Source organism: Notamacropus eugenii, chromosome 3, assembly GCF_028372415.1.
Source record: "Notamacropus eugenii isolate mMacEug1 chromosome 3, mMacEug1.pri_v2, whole genome shotgun sequence".
NCBI lineage: Eukaryota > Metazoa > Chordata > Mammalia > Diprotodontia > Macropodidae > Notamacropus > Notamacropus eugenii.
Genome location: NC_092874.1, coordinates 368,887,614 through 368,908,591, shown reverse-complemented (window position 1 = coordinate 368,908,591; position 20,978 = coordinate 368,887,614). Strand labels below are relative to the sequence as shown.

Genomic DNA, 20,978 nt, shown 5'->3' with positions numbered 1-20,978 from the left:
TTCTACTTATCAATCTCTCAATTTTTAAAAAAAGACTAAATGTGAGATCCTCTTCCTTATTTTTTAGAGTCTTTACCTTTTCAATATCCACATGAAATTTCATCATCAGTTTTTTCTATTTTTATAAAGTAAATCTCTAGCATTCTGACTCGCATACCAAAACAATTACAAAATATCCTTTACAGAAATAAAAGGGAAACAAATGATCGGCAAGACATTCAATGCTCATGGTCAGACTCATACCAATACAATTAAAAATAACTAAATTAATCTTCACTTGAAGAAAGAAGCTTAGGTTGTACTTTCCATTCGTTATATTTACTCATCCTATACATGAACAATTAAAATATTCTCAATTTATTTAGGTCTACATTTCTATAAAGAGTGATTTATAGATGCAATTATATAGTTCTTTTGTAAATCTCGATAGGTGAATTTCCAAATAGTTTGTACCTTCTGTAGTTATTTCTAAGAGGAATTCTCTTTCTATTTCTTTCTGGTAGGTTTCATAGATGTTATAAAGAAATGCTAAATCAGAAGAACTAACTGAAATCATTAATAGTTTACTTAAAAATACAAAATAATAAATCTACAAATGTCAGCATTTCTAACATAGTAACAAAAACTAGAAAGAAAAATTCCACTCAAGATACTGAGTTAACCTAACCCACTAAGACATAAAATAACTATACTGTTTAAATTAATCTGCAGGTTTATTGCTATACCAAATTAATCAGAAGATTTTTTTAGAACTAGGCAAAAATTTTTTAGTATTATAAAGACTTCAAACTATACTATAAAGTAGTATCCATCAGAAGTAGAACAAAATATATAAGAAAGAATTAAAAGCAATCAAAAACAGCAATCCAGTCAGCATTTAATATAATCAAGATCATAAATTGCTAGGTGAAATTCCTGGCAAGAGGATTCCCTTTTTTGAAAGAACTGCAAGGGAAACTAGAAAGCAGTTTTGTAGAAATGAGGTTTAGATTAATATCTAAACCAGTATGCTCAAAATAGGTTCAAAATGTGTTTGAAACCTGAATATAAAATGTCATCCTATTAAAAAAAAAATTAGATGAGAACAAGCTTATATATCATTCCCATCCATATCTAGGTGAATTCTTAACACAAGATAAATGAAATCCTACAAGATAAAATAGGTAACATGACTACAAAAAAGAAGCTTGTGCACAAATAAAATCAGTGAACACAAAATTAAAAGCAAAATGTTAGAACGGGAAAAACTGTTTCATCAATTACCACCACCAATTAAAGTCTGATATCCCAAATATGCTAGGAGGGAATTGACACACAAATATCTAACTCCAAGAATCATACTTTAATAGAAAATTGATCAAAAGACATGAACAAGAGTTTTCTAAAGACTAGTACACTAAGAATGACTACATAAAATACAATCCAAATGACTAACAATGGGAAAAATTCAAATAAAAAAACTGAGGTTTTATCTTACTCCACTTAAATGGGCAACATGTGGGGGTTTGGGGGGTGGAAGAGGTAGCAGTCAACACTCGGAAAGCTGCAGGAAGAAAAGTACAATGAAATACTATTGGTGGAGTTGTGAAGTATTCCGACAATTCTGAATTTCAATTTGGAAATATACAAAAATTCAACTCTCTATTCAGTACAGCCACCACTGGGCACAAGTCCCAAGATCAAATATTTAACAAAATATTCATAAGAGCACTATTTGTGGTTAGCAGTGACTATAAATAGAGGAAATAGCTGAAAATACTATATGAAAGGAATCAAATATTACTGTACTAAGAAATGAAGACTAAGAATTTAGAGAACTGAAATAAGATATGCAAGAATTGATGATCAATGATGAAACAAACTGGTCATTAAAGCAAACTGAATTGGGAGAAGATCAACGCAGGTATCAAACAACAAATAAATAGTGAAATATACCTCTAATGTTACACCAGAGAGGTAGGGATTACTACAAGAAAATGTAGTATATGTTGTCAGACAGTCTCTACTGCAAATGTTCTTGATCAATTATTACACTTTGTCACAAAGTACTATATGTACTTACCATGTGCCAGATACTTTGCTAAATACTGGATTCAACAAAGAAAGGCAGAAAATAGTTCCTGCTTTTATGTAACACAAATTAACATGGAGATAATATGCAAGCAACTATGTACAAACTATATACAAGATAAATTGGAAATAATTAACAGAGGAAAGGAATTAGCATTAAGGGATATCTAGAAAGGCCAAGAAGAAAAGATGAGGAAAGCATTCTAGGCATGGAAGAAAGCCAGTGAAAATGCCTAGAATCTGGAGATGGAGTGACTTGAACAACAAGATGGCCAGTACCATTGGATTGCTGAGTAGAAGGGAGGGATGTAAGCTATGAGAAAACTAGAAAGGTATGGGGAGTGGGGGGACAAGGGTTTATGAAAGGGGACAAGGTTTTGAAGAGATGTGAAAGTCAAATAGGATTTTACATTTGATCTTCAAGGTAATGGGGCCACTGGAGTCCACTGAGTAGGGAGGTATCATGGTTAGACTGATGTTTTAGAAAAAGCACTGGCAGCTAGAGGATAAACTGGAGTGAGGACAGACCCTTCAGAGGCTATTGTAACAGTCTAGGAATGAGGTGATAAAGGCCAACATCAGGGTGGTGGCAGTGTCAGGAAACAAAAGGACAGGCACAAGATATGTTATGAAGGTGAAATTGACAGAACTTAACCACAGATTAGATATGGGAGGTGAGAGACAGTGAGAAGTCAAGAATGACACCTGGTGGACTGGGAGAATAGTTGTAGCCTCAACAGTAATTAATAGTGAAGTTAAGAAAGAGGGCAGGGTTTAGTTAGGGGAAAAGATTCAGTTTTGGACATGCTGGGTTTTAATATGTCTACAAGACATCCAATTCAAGACGTCCCATAGTTAGATATGGAACGACTAGGGGTCAGCAAAGGCAGATTTGAGAATCATCAGCATAGAGATAATAACTGAATCCATGGGAGCTGAGATCAACAAGTGAAATAGTTTAGAGGGAGAAAGGAAGAGGACCTAGGACAAAGCTCTATGAGACACCCATGGTTAGTGGTCTCCAGCAAAGGAAACTGAGAAAGAGAAGTCAGACTGGTAAGAGGAAAACCAGGAGACAGCAATATCATGAAACCAGAGATAATATCAAGGAGAAGGTAATCAACAGTGTCAAGAAACAAGAGGATGTACAAAAAGCCATTAGCTGTGGCAATTAAAAGATCATCAGTAACCAGAAAGGAAGCAATTCTGGTTGAATGATAAAATCAGAAGTCAGAATTAAGAAAGGGAGAGGAGAGAAAGTGGAGGCATCTACCTTAGACAGCCTAATGGGTAAAGGAGGCAGAAGAAATATGGGGCAAAAGTTATTAGGGATAGATGGACCAAGTGAGATTTTCTGAGGATGGGGGATACCATGTTTATAGGCAGTAAGGAAGCAGCCAGTAGACGGAGACTGAAGATTGGTGAAATAGTGGGAATGACGGGAGAAATCTGGAGAAGATGTGATACAATAGGGTCATTTGCACATAGAGAGAAGATTGCCTTGACAAAAAGAAGGGCCACTTCTTAATGTAAGAAGGTGAAGGAGAAGAGAGTGGCACAAGGCATCAAGAATGATATGATATAAGGAGCAAGGAAGTTCTTTTTTTGTTTTTTCAATAAACTATGAGGCAAGGTTTCTAACTGAGTGGGTGGGGAGGAAGAGGAGGAGTGTGGGAAGATTGGAAGAGCCACTCTAGTGAGTGGGATACTGAATTAATAAGGGAAAAGCGGAAGTATTGCACAGCAGTGTTGAGGGCCCAGTTGAGGTCCCGTAACATAAATTTGTAGTGGACCCAGTCAGAAGAGTTGCATGGTTTACTCTACCTTTGTTCAGCAGCATATATATATATATATAGGATACATATAAAGGCAGGTGAAGCAAGCGACCCAAGCTAAGGCTTGGAAGGGCACAATTGGCAATATAAGGGGGGGTGGGGGTGGTAAGGGAATCAGGAAAATAAGTTAGAACTGAAATGGTTCATCAAGAGGTCAAAATGGGGGAAAGGAGAATGTGGTTTGTGAAGGGGTGATGGCCAGAAAGAGAAATGAAGGGTCAAGGGATTGGAGGTTATGGTGTGAGCCTTTGGTATTAGAAGGCATAAAAGGTGGAAAGCCAACAGATTACAATCAGATAACAGAATTTCAGAGTTCACAAACATTGTGATGGCAAATTCAAGGGCAATATGTCCATCTTTTTTTTGTGGCTGAGGGGAGGGGCAGAAGTAATGGGAAATGAGTAAATTGAGGAACTGAGGGTTGGGTATTTAAGAGAGTAACAATATGTATATTCAAATTCTGTGATATGAGGGCAGCCTAAAATAAAGTTAACATTCTTGAGACAAGTCAACACATATTAATACCCTAAATGTCTCCCAAAATATGAAGCAAAAGCAGATTTTTTAAAAAGAAATTATTTTGGCAGTGTGCCATTTTAAAAGGTTGAAGAGATATAATTTCTGGGTATTTTAGTAATTTTATTAATAATGCCAGTATTATAATAAAAGGATGGTCACATAGCCATCTCTCTTTTAGACCAAAGACAATCCTGTCTGTGGCTCAAGGCTTTTATGTTCTTTTGAAAGAATAGTGTCCAAAAGGATGGCAATCAACTCAATGAGAGGTATGGGCTTTCTCCAGTATTGGGGCTGAAAGTGACATCATGTCGCCCTCGCACAGACATACTATCCCTATACCCAGACCACCCCCAATCTTGGGCAATTTAGATAAAAGGGTCTACCTCCACCCAAGCTTGCCTGAATGGAATTAATCTTAAGACTAGATATTCCTAGTAAGACTGAGTAGGGTTGAATAGAGGTGAAGGTTAATTCAACCTTCAGAGACTGAAATCTGGATAGGATAGAGAAAGGGGAATTCTTAATGTCCCAAATCATTAGTTACTAATAATCATTTTTCTCACTTATGTTAATAATATACATTTTAACATCCAGGAATATTAGAACTCTTCATTAAAAAGATTTAACAAATAATAGCTACCAACTGCATCAAATGTTTGCCCATTTGACTATAGGGAAATATCTTTTGTTGCTCCAAGGTAAATCAAATGATAATTTATTATGCAGATGAAGAAAAACTAAATTAAAGAAAAGCCTAGTGATAGTTTCTAAGATTCCAGGGCAGATTACAAAGAAAACAAACTACTTAGGTCTACTAGTGTAATATACTAAATGATTTTGACAGCAGCAGCAGCTCTAAATGTCTCAGTCCTCTTTGAATGGTTTCCCTAAATACTTTAAAGAGCTGTTTTCCTTTGATACCATATCCCAAAAAGAACACAATACACAGGATCCATCATAATTATTTTAACAATTCTAACTGCACTTCAAATTGAAAAAGGTACAATGGGGGGAAAAAATTCACTTTCCAGAAATACCCAGGAAAAATGCTTCTCAATATACACAATAAAAAACAACTATTTAGAGCTATTTAGGCCAGTCTTGCATAAAAAACAACTATTTAGAGCTATTTACTTGCATGAGGTGGGCTCTCCTTCCTAAATCTCTCTCTCTAGGGTCAACAAACAGGAGCAGTAGGTGCTACAGCAATAATCAAAGGAATAATTAAGCCCCACTCTAGATATTTTAGTAAAATTAATTTCCTTGAGCTAACAGATTCATGAAATAAATGCACACACACACACACACACACCCAGCACCACCAATAACAAAAACAACATTTCCCTAACTTAATTACTTCCAAGAATCCCTAGGAACTTTGCTTGACTTTTTGATATTCACAACCTACAAAACCTAATATTTAGGTAATCTGCACTTTTCAATTCCTCGTCTATTTTCAGGGCTTCTGGACAATGATCCCAATTACTACAAATTATGATGCATAGCCTCAATAGCATCTTGAATACAGTGTTCAGTGGAGACACTGATGGACTTGGGAGTTATAGGACTTGGGAGTTATAAGACCTGGGTTCCAACCCCATTCTGGAGAAGAAGTGAGGCTGGTGACCTGCACAGCCCTCCCTCACTCAAAACAAAGTCAAGTGCAAATCATGTCATCATTTCTCTGATGGCATGGTCTTCTTCGGCAAGGAAGGACGAACACAACCCAGTGTCTCCCTCTCCCCTTCCTTCTCCTCTCCAAAGGAAGGTAAATTTGGATGGCCAAACGATGCCCAGTTGCCTTAGGTTTTTACTTGTTGGTCTCCCTTTTCTTCCCTTCACCTTGAGCCTACTACTGCACAGTGAAGCTCAGACACCATGGGGCCCTGCCCTCCACGGTCCCCCTCTGCCTAAAGGCTCTCTTCTGGACCTTCCTGGTTTCAGAGTGATTATCAATAGTAACTGTTGCATAAAGGGGCCAAGGTGTCCCCATGCATCCTGGGTCATCCCCAGTCATTCTGAAGAATATTAGGTCACTGGATTCAGATGGCTGTGGAGGAGAAGTCAGGCTGGTGACCTGCACAGCCCTCTCTCACTCAAAACAAAAAGTCAAGTGCAAGTCATGGCATCATTTCTCTGATGTCATAGTCTTCTTCAGCAATGAAGGAAGAACACACACAACAGACAGTTACTAGCTGTGTAATCATGAGAAACCTTTTTGAACTTAAGTTTCCACACATGTAAAATGGAAATACTACCTACAGTACCTTCCTCAAATGAAATCACTCGTAAAAGTTATTCAAATCTTTTATATGTGTGTATACACATGCAAATTATGTCAGCCCAGCCAGCCCCGTCAAATCCTCTACCTTCATGTTAATAGCCAATTAGGCTGTAGAATCTAAATTGTCGTCTTAAAAAACAAGAGTTCCTTCACTGGGGGAAAAAAACCCTATTTCTCAAATGTATTAGAAGACCATTATTGCAAATTAATGCAAATTTTATCCTAATGTCCGCACTTAGCAAGCTCTTCAGTTCGTGTTTTTCTTATTCATTCCCCTGTAGAACTGTCTGGTTTTTTTTTTCTCACTATCCTCCACAACTGCAAATTCCTGAAGGAAATGGGATGATTTTCATCCCTATGTTTTTATCTCTTCCACCTTAGTACATTGCCTAGAATACAGTAGATGCTTAATAAGCACTACTTGAGTTAAACTAAAATTCAGTTCCTAAATTATCTTGATTTTCATACCTCTTTAGGCCTTTGTCTCCTTGACTTACACATCCATTTTCCTTTTTCTACTCTTTTACTACCTTCTTATCTCCAGTACTGAGATAGCTTTCTTGTTATTCCTCCCCTCAGTTCCCTCTCTGACCATGGCACCCCCAATCCTCCTGATCCTATTACTCACATTTTCTAGCTCTGGCCCAGGCTTTTTTGATTCTTCCCCTGAGCTCTCTGCCTACTTCTCTGTTCCTCTCTTTCAGCTCTGGCTCCAACCCTTCTTCAGAAGATTTCCTTCACTTCCTTCAGTTTATCATCAATTCCTCCCAAATGTTCTCTCCAAAATTCAACCTCTACTTTTCTTCTAACACCCTTCAGATCATTTCCACATACATCTGTCCCTTCTCAGCTCCTGTCCTCTTGTTCCTTCTCCAACAAAATCTAGAAGACGAACTGGTAAGCTAAATAGCATCTAGAAGAGGGTAATCAAGATGGTGAAGAGTCACTAGTTAATGCTATACAAGTATGAGTTGAAGGCACCAGGAATGTTTCACATGGAGAAGAAATTAAGCGATAAATGATAACTATCTCTGATTCTCAGAAGAGGGATTAGACTTTTTTTTCTTTTTCCTCAGACCTAGAAGGCAGAACTAGGATTAACTGATGGAGGCTGCAAAAAGGGGCAAATTTAAGAAAGAAAAACTTTTAGAGAAAGCCCACATGACATAATAGAGAGAGATAGCATACACCAAAGTCTGGAGAAGTCAAAATTCCATTTCTGACAGTAATTGATGGAATGGTCCTAAGCAAGTCATAAAGCTATTATAATTTGTATAGTAGGTAATAACTTGAATGTAAGGAGGTTTCATCATCTAGGAACAATGAAATCCCAGGTCTGGTCCAATAAAGTCCCTCAGACAAAGTAAGGATGGCAACATGCTACAGAAGAGAGATTCTCTCGAAAGTCTACATCCAAAGGGTTAGTCACAAATGTCAAAGCTATTGATGTACTTAACACTGTGACTTTGCTCAAAATAAGAGAAAAAAATGTGATACACTTCGGCAAGAGAAGCGCTAAGATTATTATCACAATTTAAAAGTTCACCTCACAGACGTCCTCAAAAGATCTAACCAACTTAATGAGCTTCAAGAAAGATTACACTTAGAATTTCTGATATTCCTTAGGGATGATCCAGTTCAACCCTTTCATTTACAGTTTTAGACTCAGAAGCCCTCATATCACAGACTGGGGGGTAGGAAGAATGGGAAGAAAATTTGACCAGAGGCAAAGAATAAAAGTGAGTAAAGAAGAGAAGGGGAAAATGTTGCCTTGAAAATATTTTCTCCATGTTGTTTCTTATTTTTTATGTATGTTTTTATAAAGAGTTTTTTATGCTCCCTTGTGTTCAGAGAAATAGCTTAACCACTCCCTCCATTCGAGTTAATCTAGTTTTTCCTTAAAGATATTGAGTCATTCCAGAAGATTTGTTTGGCTCAGGGAACTGAGGGCTCAGACTGCTGATCTAATCACTTCCCATCACCTGGGTACAAAACAGCCACAAGAAGCTGGAAGGGTCCTCAGATATTTGGCAAGTGGATCAAGATAGGAAGTTAATGTGCCTGAATTAATTTGAGCTGTTCTCAATGCCTATGCATGCTGATTATCCTTCTCCTGTTAACGGTAAGTAAATCTCTTTTTGATAACTAGTGTCTCATTTTATTCCAATATCAAACCTGAACTACCAGAGGTCTGGGTCTGGCCTGAGTCTGTGCCAGCCCACATCTGGCATCGTCAACAAGATCCGAACTTAGAAAGCTCCTTTAAGTGGGAGACAAGCAGGGCAAGGAAATGTGAGCCCTTGAAGTTCCTTTTTAATGTTTCTGTGGCCCTTTTGGTAATGTCTATAGAAGTGGTATTTGCTGACTGAGATGCAGTGAATAGGGCTAGAACTGAAGTCAGGAGGACTTCAATTCAAATTCTACATTAGTCATTAGCTATGTGAACTTCAATCTGTAAATCACTGAGAAAATCAAATAATTGATTTTCTATTTGATTCCATTCTATAAGTGATTCTATTTAGTAACTGCCTGGGACATGTTTCTCTGCCTGAGTTAAGTTCAATTTTCCCCTCTGAGTTTATTTAAAATTCAGTTGTTTTATAAATCACCTTAGCTCAAAGAAATATGTTATCTCTAAACAGCACTGCATACGCACTCACAATTAAGTGAGATCTTTTATCCTACTAAAAAGCCTTACATTCAGAATGCAGGTGGGCGCCAAGAAGTCTGTGTCAACTAACCAGCAGATACTGACTCTATCAATCAACCTTTCCCGACAGCATGATGGAAGTAGTGGTTGCTGCTAGCCTCAGTTGTATTGCTTTTGTTATCTATGATGCTTCAGACTTTGTCACCAATCAGACCGTTTGCCCGCCATCTGTGATGTCTCCTGTTCTTTGTTCTCTTGTACTTCTCAAAACTATATGAAGATTATGTGAAGCCCCACCTCGTGGTCTTGACTTGCTGAGGAGTCAAAGACCCACTTTGTTGTTGACTGCTCGTCTCACCAACGAAATAAGCATGTTCAGAACTTTATTGAATCAGTTTACCTTAATTTCCAAACATAACAAACTGATCTCCCTTATTATGTCTATAAAATTAGAATAACAGCAACTTCCTTATCACAACGATAAAGTGAAACATTTGTAAAGAGCTTTGTAAACCTTAAAGCACTATCGAAATGCTAGTGATTAGCAAGTATTCATGTGAAATCATCTCCCAGTCCTTGAAAATTATAGAGTAAATTATCAGTGATTATTCAACAAGAAAAGAAAAAAAACTACACTTGGATAGACAAAAGATAATTGTGGTAAACTGTTTTAGTTTTGTTGGGCACTCTAGGCTGGGAAAAAATCTCCAAGGTTTATTTGGGGATAAGCCTTTCCAGAACTCAGATTACCTTTAAAAGTATTTAGAAGTCAGTCCTGACTGAAGTCAGGAACAGAAAGAGAAAGAAATGCTCCAAAATGAAAACCTCAGAAGAGGACTAGTTGTGCTCAACCTTTGCTGAGACCCGATACCTTCATATCAACCCAGCTGCTTTGGGGAAGGAAGGAGAAGGCTCCTTAAAAAGGTCCCTCTCAGCTTTAGGGGAACCACATTTATATAAATTATTAGGTTTTGAATGGAATTTTGGAAATGACAATGCAAATGAAACAGCTATATTCGGTCCTATGATTTTATATTGACATAGCCAGTTACTGAAAGGTGGCAAGAGGGATTTCAACAATGAGAGAACACAAATCAAGGAACCTCTGAAGAGAAACCCAAAGGAAAGGCTTATTGTGTGCACACGGGAAAGAAAGATAAAAATTTCTGTGCGTGTGTGTACCTTCTGGTTTGTGTCCTTTCCCAGAAGGAGGGCATAGTTATTTCCCACCAACACCAGGAATTTACCACACAAAGATAATCAAACATTTATTCCCGAAAATAATCAAACATATATTCCTTCACAATAATAATTTTTGGGCTAATTAACCCCGACTTTATTTTCTTCCTGAACTTCTGAGTCACAGAATTTGAATTATTTTCATTCCATAATAGCCCACTGCACACTTTCCTTTCCATTTCTACATTCTCTCTCTTTGTTACCTAAAAGAAATCTTTGGTTACTTCATTCAAGTACATATCAAGTGCTTACTATGTGAATAGTCACATGCAAAGTTCTAAGGGGACTATAAAGAAAAATATCAGACAGTTCTATACTCCATGAACTACTTGGACTACTTCAAGGTCCTCCTAAACCTTATCACTACCACTGTGGTAACAACGATTACTGGTTGAGTCACATTTGGAAGATTACATTTCTGACTTATTCTGAAATTCAGGAACTTTAAAAGTAATTACTCAATAGGTAATTTTAAACCTACTATTCCATTAAGATTGAAGACTTATGAGAATCTGATTCACCACAAATAAAGTATACCATATGTAGCACTTAATGCAACTCAGAAGGCATAAAACAAATTGTCTTACCTGCATCAGCTCTGGATCGCTGACCTGCTGTTTTTCCAAATGGGGTCTTCATTCATCTGTGTTTAAGTGAGCAGCAAAGCTGCCAGACTAGGGTGAAAATCCAATACTTCGTAATTTTTTTCTCTTGAATTTCAATGTTCTTCTTAATCTACCATCCAAGCATGAATTTCTTTCCCAAGCTCAGAAGAAATACTTGAAATTATAACACTCTGTAAAACAATGAAAGAACAATTCATTACTCAGAGCCAAAGAGAAAAAACCAAAATAAGACAATGCAAAAAAAAGTAACATCAAATTTTAAATTAAATTACATATTTCCTAAAGCATAATTTCCAGGGTTAAAAAAATACATATTCCTAAGCCTCCAGAACCTGTGGACATGAAGAGTTACTAGGGTGAAACAGGCAGTGTACAGTGCACAGGCATACTTTGTTGTATTGGATTTTGCAGACCGTGTTTGTGCGCGTTTTTAAAGTAAACTGAAGGTTTGTAGCAACCCTGCTTTGAGCAAGTCTATAGGCACCATTTCATGCGCTCACATCTCTGCGTCATATTTTGATAATTCTCACAATATTCCAAACTCTTTCATTATTATATCTATTAAGTAATATGCTGTCAGTGATCTTTGATGTTTTAGTTCTAAGTGTTTTGGGGCACCACAAACCCATATAAGGTGAGGAACTTAATAAATGTTGTGGGTGTTCTGACTGCTCCACTAACCAAACTGTTTCCCAGTCTCTCTCCCCCTTATTAGGCCTCTCTATTCCCTGAGATACAACAATATTGAAGAAGAATATTATATAAATAGCAGCAGGGTTTGGGAGAAATAACTCCAATTTTGAAAGAAGTGCTACTGTGGGTAAAATGCTATCAAACAAACACTTTAGTTGAGTCTTTGGGATTTTCCAAGTATATCATCATATCTTCTGCAAAAAGAGGTAGTCTTCTTACTTCATTCCCTATTCTGATTCTTCTATATCTTTTCCTTCTCTTATTGCTATGGTTTGTGTTGAATAATAATGGTGATGGGGATAGCATTGTTTTCCACCTGATCTTACTGGAAAGGCTTCTAACTTATCCCCATCCCCTCTATAAATAATGCTAGCTGATGGTTTCAGACAAATGCTTTTTAAAAAATCATTTTATATCAATATTTTCAATAAGTTTTTTTTTTTAATATAAATGGGCATTGTACTTTATCAAAAGCTTCTTGTGCATCTACTGATGAAATTATTTTTTTTAAACCATCCCTGCATTCCTGGTATAAATCTCCACTTGATTTTAACATTTAATCTAATTAACATTTAATATACTGGTATAATTTCTTAGTCAGTACTTTAAGATTTTTGCATCTATAGTAATGAAAGTGGTCTATAATTTTCTCTCTCTTCTTTTTACTCTTCTTGGTTTAGGTATCAGTATCATATTTGTTTCATAAAAGGAGTTTGGCAGGGTCCCCTGCTATAATTCCAAATAACTTATTCAATATCAGAATTAGTTGATCTTTACATGTTTGATAGAATTCAGTTGGAAATCCATCTGGGTCCTGGTGCTTTTTTCTTAGGAAGCTCATTTATGGTCTATTTGATTTCATTTTCTAAAATAGGTCTTATTTAGATATCCTATTTCTTCTGCTAATCTAGGCAAGTTTATATTTTTGTAAATATTCAATTTCACTTAAATTGCTAAAATTATTGGCATATAACAGGGCAAAATGATTCATTATAATTGTTTTAATTTCATCTTCGTTAGTGATATATTCACTTTTTCCATTTTTAATAGGAAGATTTGGTTTTCTTCTCTTTTTTAATCAAATCAACCAATTATTTATCTACTTTGTCTTTTCAAAAACACAACAACTAGTTTTCAATAGGTTTTTTAATACTCAATTTTATTAATTCAACTTTAATTTTTAGGATTTCCAATTTAGTGTTTAATTAGAGATTTTTAGTTCTTTTTTCTAGATTCTTAAAATTACATACTCAATTCATTAGCCTGCTCTTTCTCTATTTTATTGATGTAAGCACTGAGAGATATAAATTTTCCTCTGATCACTGCCTTTGATGTATGGTTTTGATATGTTGTCACATGACTGTCATTCTCCTTAAATTACTGATTGTTTCTGTGATTTGTTCTTTAACTCACTCATTCCTTAAGATTAGATTGTTTAATTTCCAATTAGTTTTTATCTTTGTTTCATATTTATGAATATATGAAAAATATGAATATGAAATATGAAAAAGTATAGTCCTTTCAATTCTCTCCAGCTTATCTAAAATTCTATTAACTTTTGTGACTTCTTTCTTATTCATTTTTTGGTTAGACTTACCTAGTTCTGAGAGGGGAAGATTAAATTCCCCCACTATTATAGTACTACTATCTCTACCTACTTTTCTTTTAAAAATTGAGATGCTATAATATTTGGCTTATATAGGTTCAGAATTGATATTGCTTCATTATCTACCATAACTTTGTTTTCATTTTAATGAAAAAAAAATGCTATCAAATAGTATCTCAAGCTCCAGAGAAATCTTTCATAAAAGGAAGATTCAATTGATGTGGCAAATTTCACTGTCATATTTTAAGAAACTGTCAAAGTCACCCCAACCTTCAGCAATCACTGCCCTGATTAGTCAGCAGCCATCAATACCGTGACCTGACCCCTCAACCAGAAAAAAAATAATAACTCACTTAAGCCTCAGCTGATGGCTGATATTTTCTTTAAGTAGAAGTATTTTTAAATTAAGATTTTTTTTTTAAAGACACAATACTATTAAGACTTACTACATTATAGTATAAATATAACTTTTATATGCACTGGAAACTAAAAAGTTCATGTGATTTGCTTTACTGCAGCGGTCTGGAAACAAACCTCCAATATCTCTAAGATATGCCTATATATTCTGCCCAAGAAATAATACACAGTGGTATAACAAAATTGAGATTTCTGAAAGTAGTACAAGTTGGCTAAGACAGTCCTACAATGTCCAAATTTTCTTGGGCTGATACGGGAATATTGGTTATAAAAGTGGAGTGGATTTGGGGTTTCAGGTCTAGGAAAAGGAACAGTTCCAATCCCTAAATCATTTATGTGCTCTTTCTCAAAAAAGGCAAAGGCTGTACCCAAGATTATCTGGGCCTCAGATCACAGGCTTCAGATGAAATAAAGTCAAGCTGAGATGAGTGGAACATTTACCACCACTGGGCAAGGAAAGAGACCAGAGGGTATCCTTAATATTCTCTTTCTGAAGCAGATGAGAAAAGGAACCAATGTCTTTTTAAAGATATATCGAGTGGTTTCCTAGTCAAGCCAATGCTTATAGTGATTTACAAGAATTTCTTAGCATTTGTGCCTAATTACCATACTGAAAAATAAACATTTTTCGTATACTTTGTCATTCTCTTCTTTTGTGTTACTTAATAACAAAAATAAACTATGTTTTATCTAGTAGATTTTACCCACTATCAGATGGTTTTGATAATTACTGCTTTGAAATACAGTTGAAAATTTGCCAGTGCTATAACCCCTTCTTTACTTTCCTCTTAATATTCTTTATCTTTTATTTCTCCAAATGATTTTTATTATTTTGCTTAATTCTTTGAAGCATACTCTTTGGTAGATTACAACAGTACCCAAATCTACAGATTAATTTGGGTAATATTTTTATAGAGAAGTTGCAAGTCTTGGTAAAGAAAGTGCTGAACTGGAACTTAAAAAGAGAACCAAGTTTAAATCCCACCCGTGACACTAGTCTTGTGGCCACAGACAAATCACTACCTCTCTGAGGCTCAACAATTCTCTAACATTTATAAGGACAAATCCCCATCCTTCACATTGTAGGGAATTCCCATATCTAAAAAACAATGGCAGTATTTTGCCAAAATGATACCCATGGTGTCAGCTATGAATATACTGGCATATTTCCAGGTCTGAATCACAAGATTCTGTCTTCACTGAAGACAGAACCAAGACATTTACTCATATAACAGAAAGCCAAATCCATCATAGTAACCATGAAGTCTATACACATTATCAGGCCTTCCCACAAACCAATTCCCTTAACTAAAACTCACTCCCTCTCACTCACAGCCAGCAGCTTGCTTCCTTCTCTCTTTCCCAGCTCTGTCTTACTTCCTCTCAGCTCTGCTCCATGTGACCTAGACTCATGGGACTTAAGCAGGTCACACAGGCCTATCAATGGATGGGAAAGATCTTCCCTTTCCATTAACAATACAAGCAGCAGCAGCTAACATTTATACAATGCCTACTATATATACCAGGCACTTTAAAATCATCACCTTATTTGATCACCATAATAACCTGCTGAGGTAGATGCTATTATGATCCCAATTTTTCAATTGAGGAAAGTGGGGCAAACAGAAGTTAAATGAATTGCTCAGGGTCACACAGAGCTAATAAACATCGGAGGACACATCTGAACTCAGGTCATGCTGACTGCAAGCTCAGTGCTCTATCCATTGCACCACCTAGTTGCTTTATTGATATGGCTACTACTTCTACTACATTAGTATTAACCTAGACTTGAATACTGAATATCTTTCCAATTACTGACTCCTCTTACTTCAATTAAAAAACTGTTTTGTAATTCTAAGTCCTATTTGTGTCGGTATATAAATTCCTATTTATTTCATTTTGCTGTTTTAAATGAAACCTTTCTAGAAACAAATACACATCAGTTGCCACTCATGAACCCCAAGAACTTATTCAGTAAGAACAAAAGCTGGAAGACTGAGGAAAAATGGGTTTAGATCAGCATCTTAAACTGAAGGGAGTAAAATGAGACAAAGGCAAACAGAGGTACATGTTCTCTGAGCAAGAGCACAGTATAACAATAAGAGGTATCACTGCTAACAAAGTGGGTCACTGACCACCTCAGCAAAGCCAAGGACGTCAGGAGAAGGACAAGACCTTTTTATTGTGATGCAGGAAAGAACAGGGTGCCTACCTGGGAATATCTAAATTGGTTACAGCTAGAAAAGGTAGGTTGGACTTCAAGTATGGATGATCAGGATGATCCTGTGGCAAAGTAGTGTTCACTGATTTATGGGCCTCAACTGCCTTTTATAATCTTGACTAGAAATTTAGAACCACCTAAATTAGATCACCTGGTTAGTAATCCCCAGGGGAGCAATTAAACCACACCTAATTTCACAAGAAGAGACAAAGGCAGAAGAATTGTTTTGGGGGCAGAGGCTCCAACCTAAGCTAGTTTTTGCTTACACGGACAACAAACCAGATGTACGTCCCTGGAGCTAGTTCAAAGGGATAACATCATTCCCTTCCAACAAGGCCTTTAAGACAATTCAGATTGCATTTTTGAGCTTAAATGAGAAATAGGGCTTGACAAAATAGGGAATGGGGTCAATTACAGAGTAGAATGAAGTATTAAATAATACAGTATAATTTTAATTTCCGCAGCACCATGTCACAATAAATGCCAATGGGATAAAGACCTAAGTAGAAAACGTTGTACCATAAAAAAAAAAAGATTTAAGAGAAGAATGAAAGGTTCAGTTTTCACAATTGTGAATGGAGTAATTGTATAAACAGACACAACATGGGAAAACAAGATAGAAAATCTACTTAATAAAATGCAAAAACTTTTGTACAAATAAAATTAAAATATCAAAAATCAGAGAAGATAAGAAATAAGAATTACTGAAAAGGTTTGATATCCAAAATGTATATGGAGCTGATATGTATAAGATTAAGTAATTCTCCAATATACAAAGGATATAAAGTCTTACTAATAAATCTTAAAAACTATCAGCAACTTTATGTAGCGATCAACATATCTACTGGTCAGCAAAATAAAAATTAAAACAACCCTAAGGCACCATACGCACAAAGTTAACAATGATGGGCAAGGACAGGATTACTTATCGTAGCAAGAAATAGGGGAAAGAAAGCTCCCTAATCCAAAGTGAGATGGAACTGTGAGCAGGTTCAACAGTCTTGGCAAATAATTTGGCATTGTGTATGAAGTTATTAAACTGTTCATACCTTTAGACCCAGAGATTCCGTTACTGGGACTGTACTCAAAAAAGGTTTTATCAGGAGCAAAAAAAGAGTTACATATACAAAAATTTAAATGGCAGCATTATCTGTAACAAAAAAAGTTGAGAAAAATGTCCCCAATGATCAGAAAATGGCCAAACAACGTAAACATAAAGCAATGTCACTGCTTCATGAGGAGCGGTGATTTTTTTTTAAATCAAAGAATCACGTGACAGACAATAACTACAATAATGTAAATAAAATCATCAGAAAACCACAAAACTGGTCAAACACAATGGTCAAAGTCTGCACCACACTACCAGAATTAAATGACATAGACTTTCTTTGTATTAGCAATCAACTCAGAAAAGTATATAATCACATAAGCTATCAATCTCAATCATTTTGTGTAGTTCTACTTAGCCCTTTTCTGGAAATGAGGCTTCTCTGGGCCTTTGATGTTAGAAGAGTCTTATGTCAATAAAAAGTATCAACATATTTTTTTTTTAATGAAGCTATTTGTTTATCTCAAAGTTTACTATATAGAGATCCTGGTGATCTATTCAAAATGTTTTAAAAATTATAGACTTTTTTTTACAGGTTAGCTAATTAAAAAAACTAAACAAAGTATAAATGTTAAGAATGAAGTCAAAACGTGACTCAGAATTGCTTTAACTCTTTGCAACCGTGCTTTTCTCTCACTGTCTTTTTGCTGTATCCAGAAGGTGAAGATCTCAGTTCACTCACAGCATAGCCATGCACTGAACCACTGTGAGGGAAAGAACTTACTTCCCTTCCCTTGTCTCCTTCCTCTTTTGTACTGACTCTACTCCAAGAAAAGGTTATTTGTCCTCAGTTTCAGGTGTAAGTGCTAGAAGCAATTGTTACTCTAAGGACCCAACAGTTTGAGCCACAGTAACCACAGAGGTAGGATTTCAGGAAGAGTGGATGCCCTGAGAAGCCAGGATTGAGTCCTGGGGAGGGAAGGGGGAAGAACAAGCTAAGCTATGAACCTTCCTTTCTCAAGAAACTGAGGTGATACAGGGGAGGATTATGTCTTCCACATTTGGGGGGGAATAATTTTCTATATCTGTGATTATAGCTTCTGAAGTTAATATTTCTGTGAAAAAAAAAGTTTTTCTTTTTTAAATTAAGTCATTTGTGTCTGATGTCTGGCTTATTAGAAAATACCTGGATTCTCATATCTGCTTCTATATTCGATCTGTTGCAATATGCTGCTTTGATTGAAGTGTAATAATAAAATCTAGCCTCAAGCAGATAATGTATTTTAATAGCTTTTTCAAATTATGGATAGTCTTCTTTTACACTACATTGAAACTCGACTAGTGGTAGTTTCTTAAAGATTAATTCCAGTATGGAATCTGAAATTTTATCAGTGATGCTTTTACAGTTTGTTACAGTAAATATAATATTCATTTCTGTAATTAATAATGATTGAACTGAGATAAATCTTGAATATACAGCTAGTGATACTAATATCCAGACCTCCAACCTCTTAAATGATTTTGGTGAAGATTCATTTTACTCTACATTTTTTGTCATCTCTTTCGTTTGTTGATCTTTTCTTTAGACATGATAATTTCTTATTGTTCTTAAACTGGTTTTTTATTTGAGCCTAACCTTTCATGTTGTCATATTTTTCCTTTATTCCTTTAGTTACACAAGTTAAATGTGAACAAAAGAAACTTTTTATACTATTAATTACCTCATTATTTTATTAACTAACTCAATAATTTTTCTTCAACTTTCCTTAGAAGGGGGTAGCCCTATATAATGTATCTTAAATGTCAGTCAGTCAATAGCATTTATTAAGTATCTACACTACATATCAGGCACTGTGCTAAGGGATACAAAGAAAGGCAAAAGACAGTTCAGTTCCTGCTCTTGAAGTGTTCATAATCCAATTCTGGAGACCTTAAGTAAACAAAAAAGGGCAAACAAGATACACACAGGTTTGAAAAGGAAATAATTAACAGAGACACAGCACTCAAATGGTAGAGGGGGTAGACTGGGTTACTGAAGAATTTGAATGCCAACTGAGGATTTTATATTTGAACCTATAGATTAGAGGGAGCCATAGGAATTTGACTGGTTTGGTGACTGAATGGAAGATAGATTGGAGTAGGCCAGCTGGAACAGCCCAAAAATGAGGTGATGAGAGCCTTCACCAAGATGATACCAGGATTAAAGAGGAGAGAGGAGGAGGAGGGTGTATTTGAGAGACGTTAAAAGGTGAAATATACAGGCCTTGGCAACAGATTGGTTAAGAAGGATGAAAAAGGAGTTGAGGATAACTCCTAGGTTGTGAGCCTGAAGAACTGGGAGGATGGTAGTATTCACAACATTAATAAAGAAGTCTGGAAATGGAGAAGGTTTAGAGGGAAAGAAACTCACAGCTTGGGACATCCTGACATGCAAGGCAGAGGCTAGAATTCTGAAAGCCTGGAAGTCAGCTGAGAGGTTAGGGTTGGATAGACAACTCTAAGAATCATCAGCACACACATGATAATTGAATCCATGGGAACTGATAAAATCACCAAGACAAATAGTATAGGGAAGAAGAGAAGGTGACCCAGGACAGAGTGCTGGAACTGCAGAGTCTCCTTGGAGTGACCTGAATGAGGATCCTAGCAAAGGAGACTGAAAAAGAGAGATTGGATATACAGGAGTGATGGGGTGCTCACATGAATCCAGAAGCTCCCAATTTCTTAATAGGCCTCTCTCCTGTGAGAAAATTTTCTCTTGTTGCAGAACACATTCTCTTATCTCAATAGACGGAGGGGTTCCTGGCTCTTCTTCTCACCAGATCCCCAAGGTCCATGCCTCTGACAACTCCCTCAATGTCTGGTATACTCCCTATACTTTCCCACTCATAGCTCTCAAAGACACCTGTACCCTTAGATTGCTTAATTAGTATCCTTGTCATTCCTTTCCCATATAAACCCCAGCACCATCCTCAGTCTCTCAAAGGGTTCCATAAGGGACCCCTCCCTGCTTTTGCGGGTTTGAGTATATAAATTCATTGAAGGCAACTAACTCTGCCTTGGCATTCTTGGGGTCCCAGCACCCCAAAACCTCATCAGGAGAACCTAAAAATTTGTCTGTATATAGCACATATTAATGACCCCAGAAGAAAAAGGTAAACCATTTTTTTCCATTTGAATGTTTAAATTTTTATTCTAATAATAATGTGATACATATTATGTAACATAAAATTATAATATTTAATTTTATTATTAATGAATAGCAGGACAACTGTCATCAGCATCATTTTCTTCCCCTTAAATTTAAAGAAATATAAAACCAAGTTTGGCTGACTCCAGCTACCGGTGCATACCACATAAGTCTTCATATTTTACCAGGTGGCCAAAGGTGCCTGGTAATTAGTAGCAATGGGTTAATAGTCTAGTATTGACAGAAATACATAAATTGCTTTCAAAGAAGACCTAAACTTTGAATAATTTATTTAGCATTTCTTTATAAATTATGAAACTGAGTAAATATGTAGGAAGGTGAATCTACCATTCGATATATATAACTTGGAAAATTCCTAGTGATAGTAATAATATATGGGATTTTTTTGGTCAGGAGGGGCATCATGGTATAGTATAGTGGATAGAAAACTGGCTGCAACAACAGGAAGATCAGATTAGCTTTCTGACCCTAGAGCAAGTCACTTCCTCAGTGTACTAGTTAACCCCCTAAGACTAAACAGATTACAGAGCAGTGGCTCATCTGCACAGGAAGAGGAAGT

The 20,978-nt window shown here is 36.1% G+C and overlaps 1 protein-coding gene across 7 annotated transcripts in view; it reads right to left on the bottom strand.

Moving 5' to 3' along the window:
- SPIN1 (spindlin 1) overlaps nucleotides 1-20,978 on the bottom strand; it is a 222,617-nt gene that overhangs the window by 39,975 nt on the left and 161,664 nt on the right. For all 7 annotated transcript variants that reach the window (XM_072597385.1, XM_072597388.1, XM_072597390.1 and 4 more), the window contains one exon: nucleotides 11,185-11,393. In XM_072597385.1, coding sequence (XP_072453486.1) covers nucleotides 11,185-11,236 — 52 coding nt within the window. In that variant the 5' untranslated portion in view covers nucleotides 11,237-11,393. The remainder of the gene's footprint in view (nucleotides 1-11,184; nucleotides 11,394-20,978) is intronic.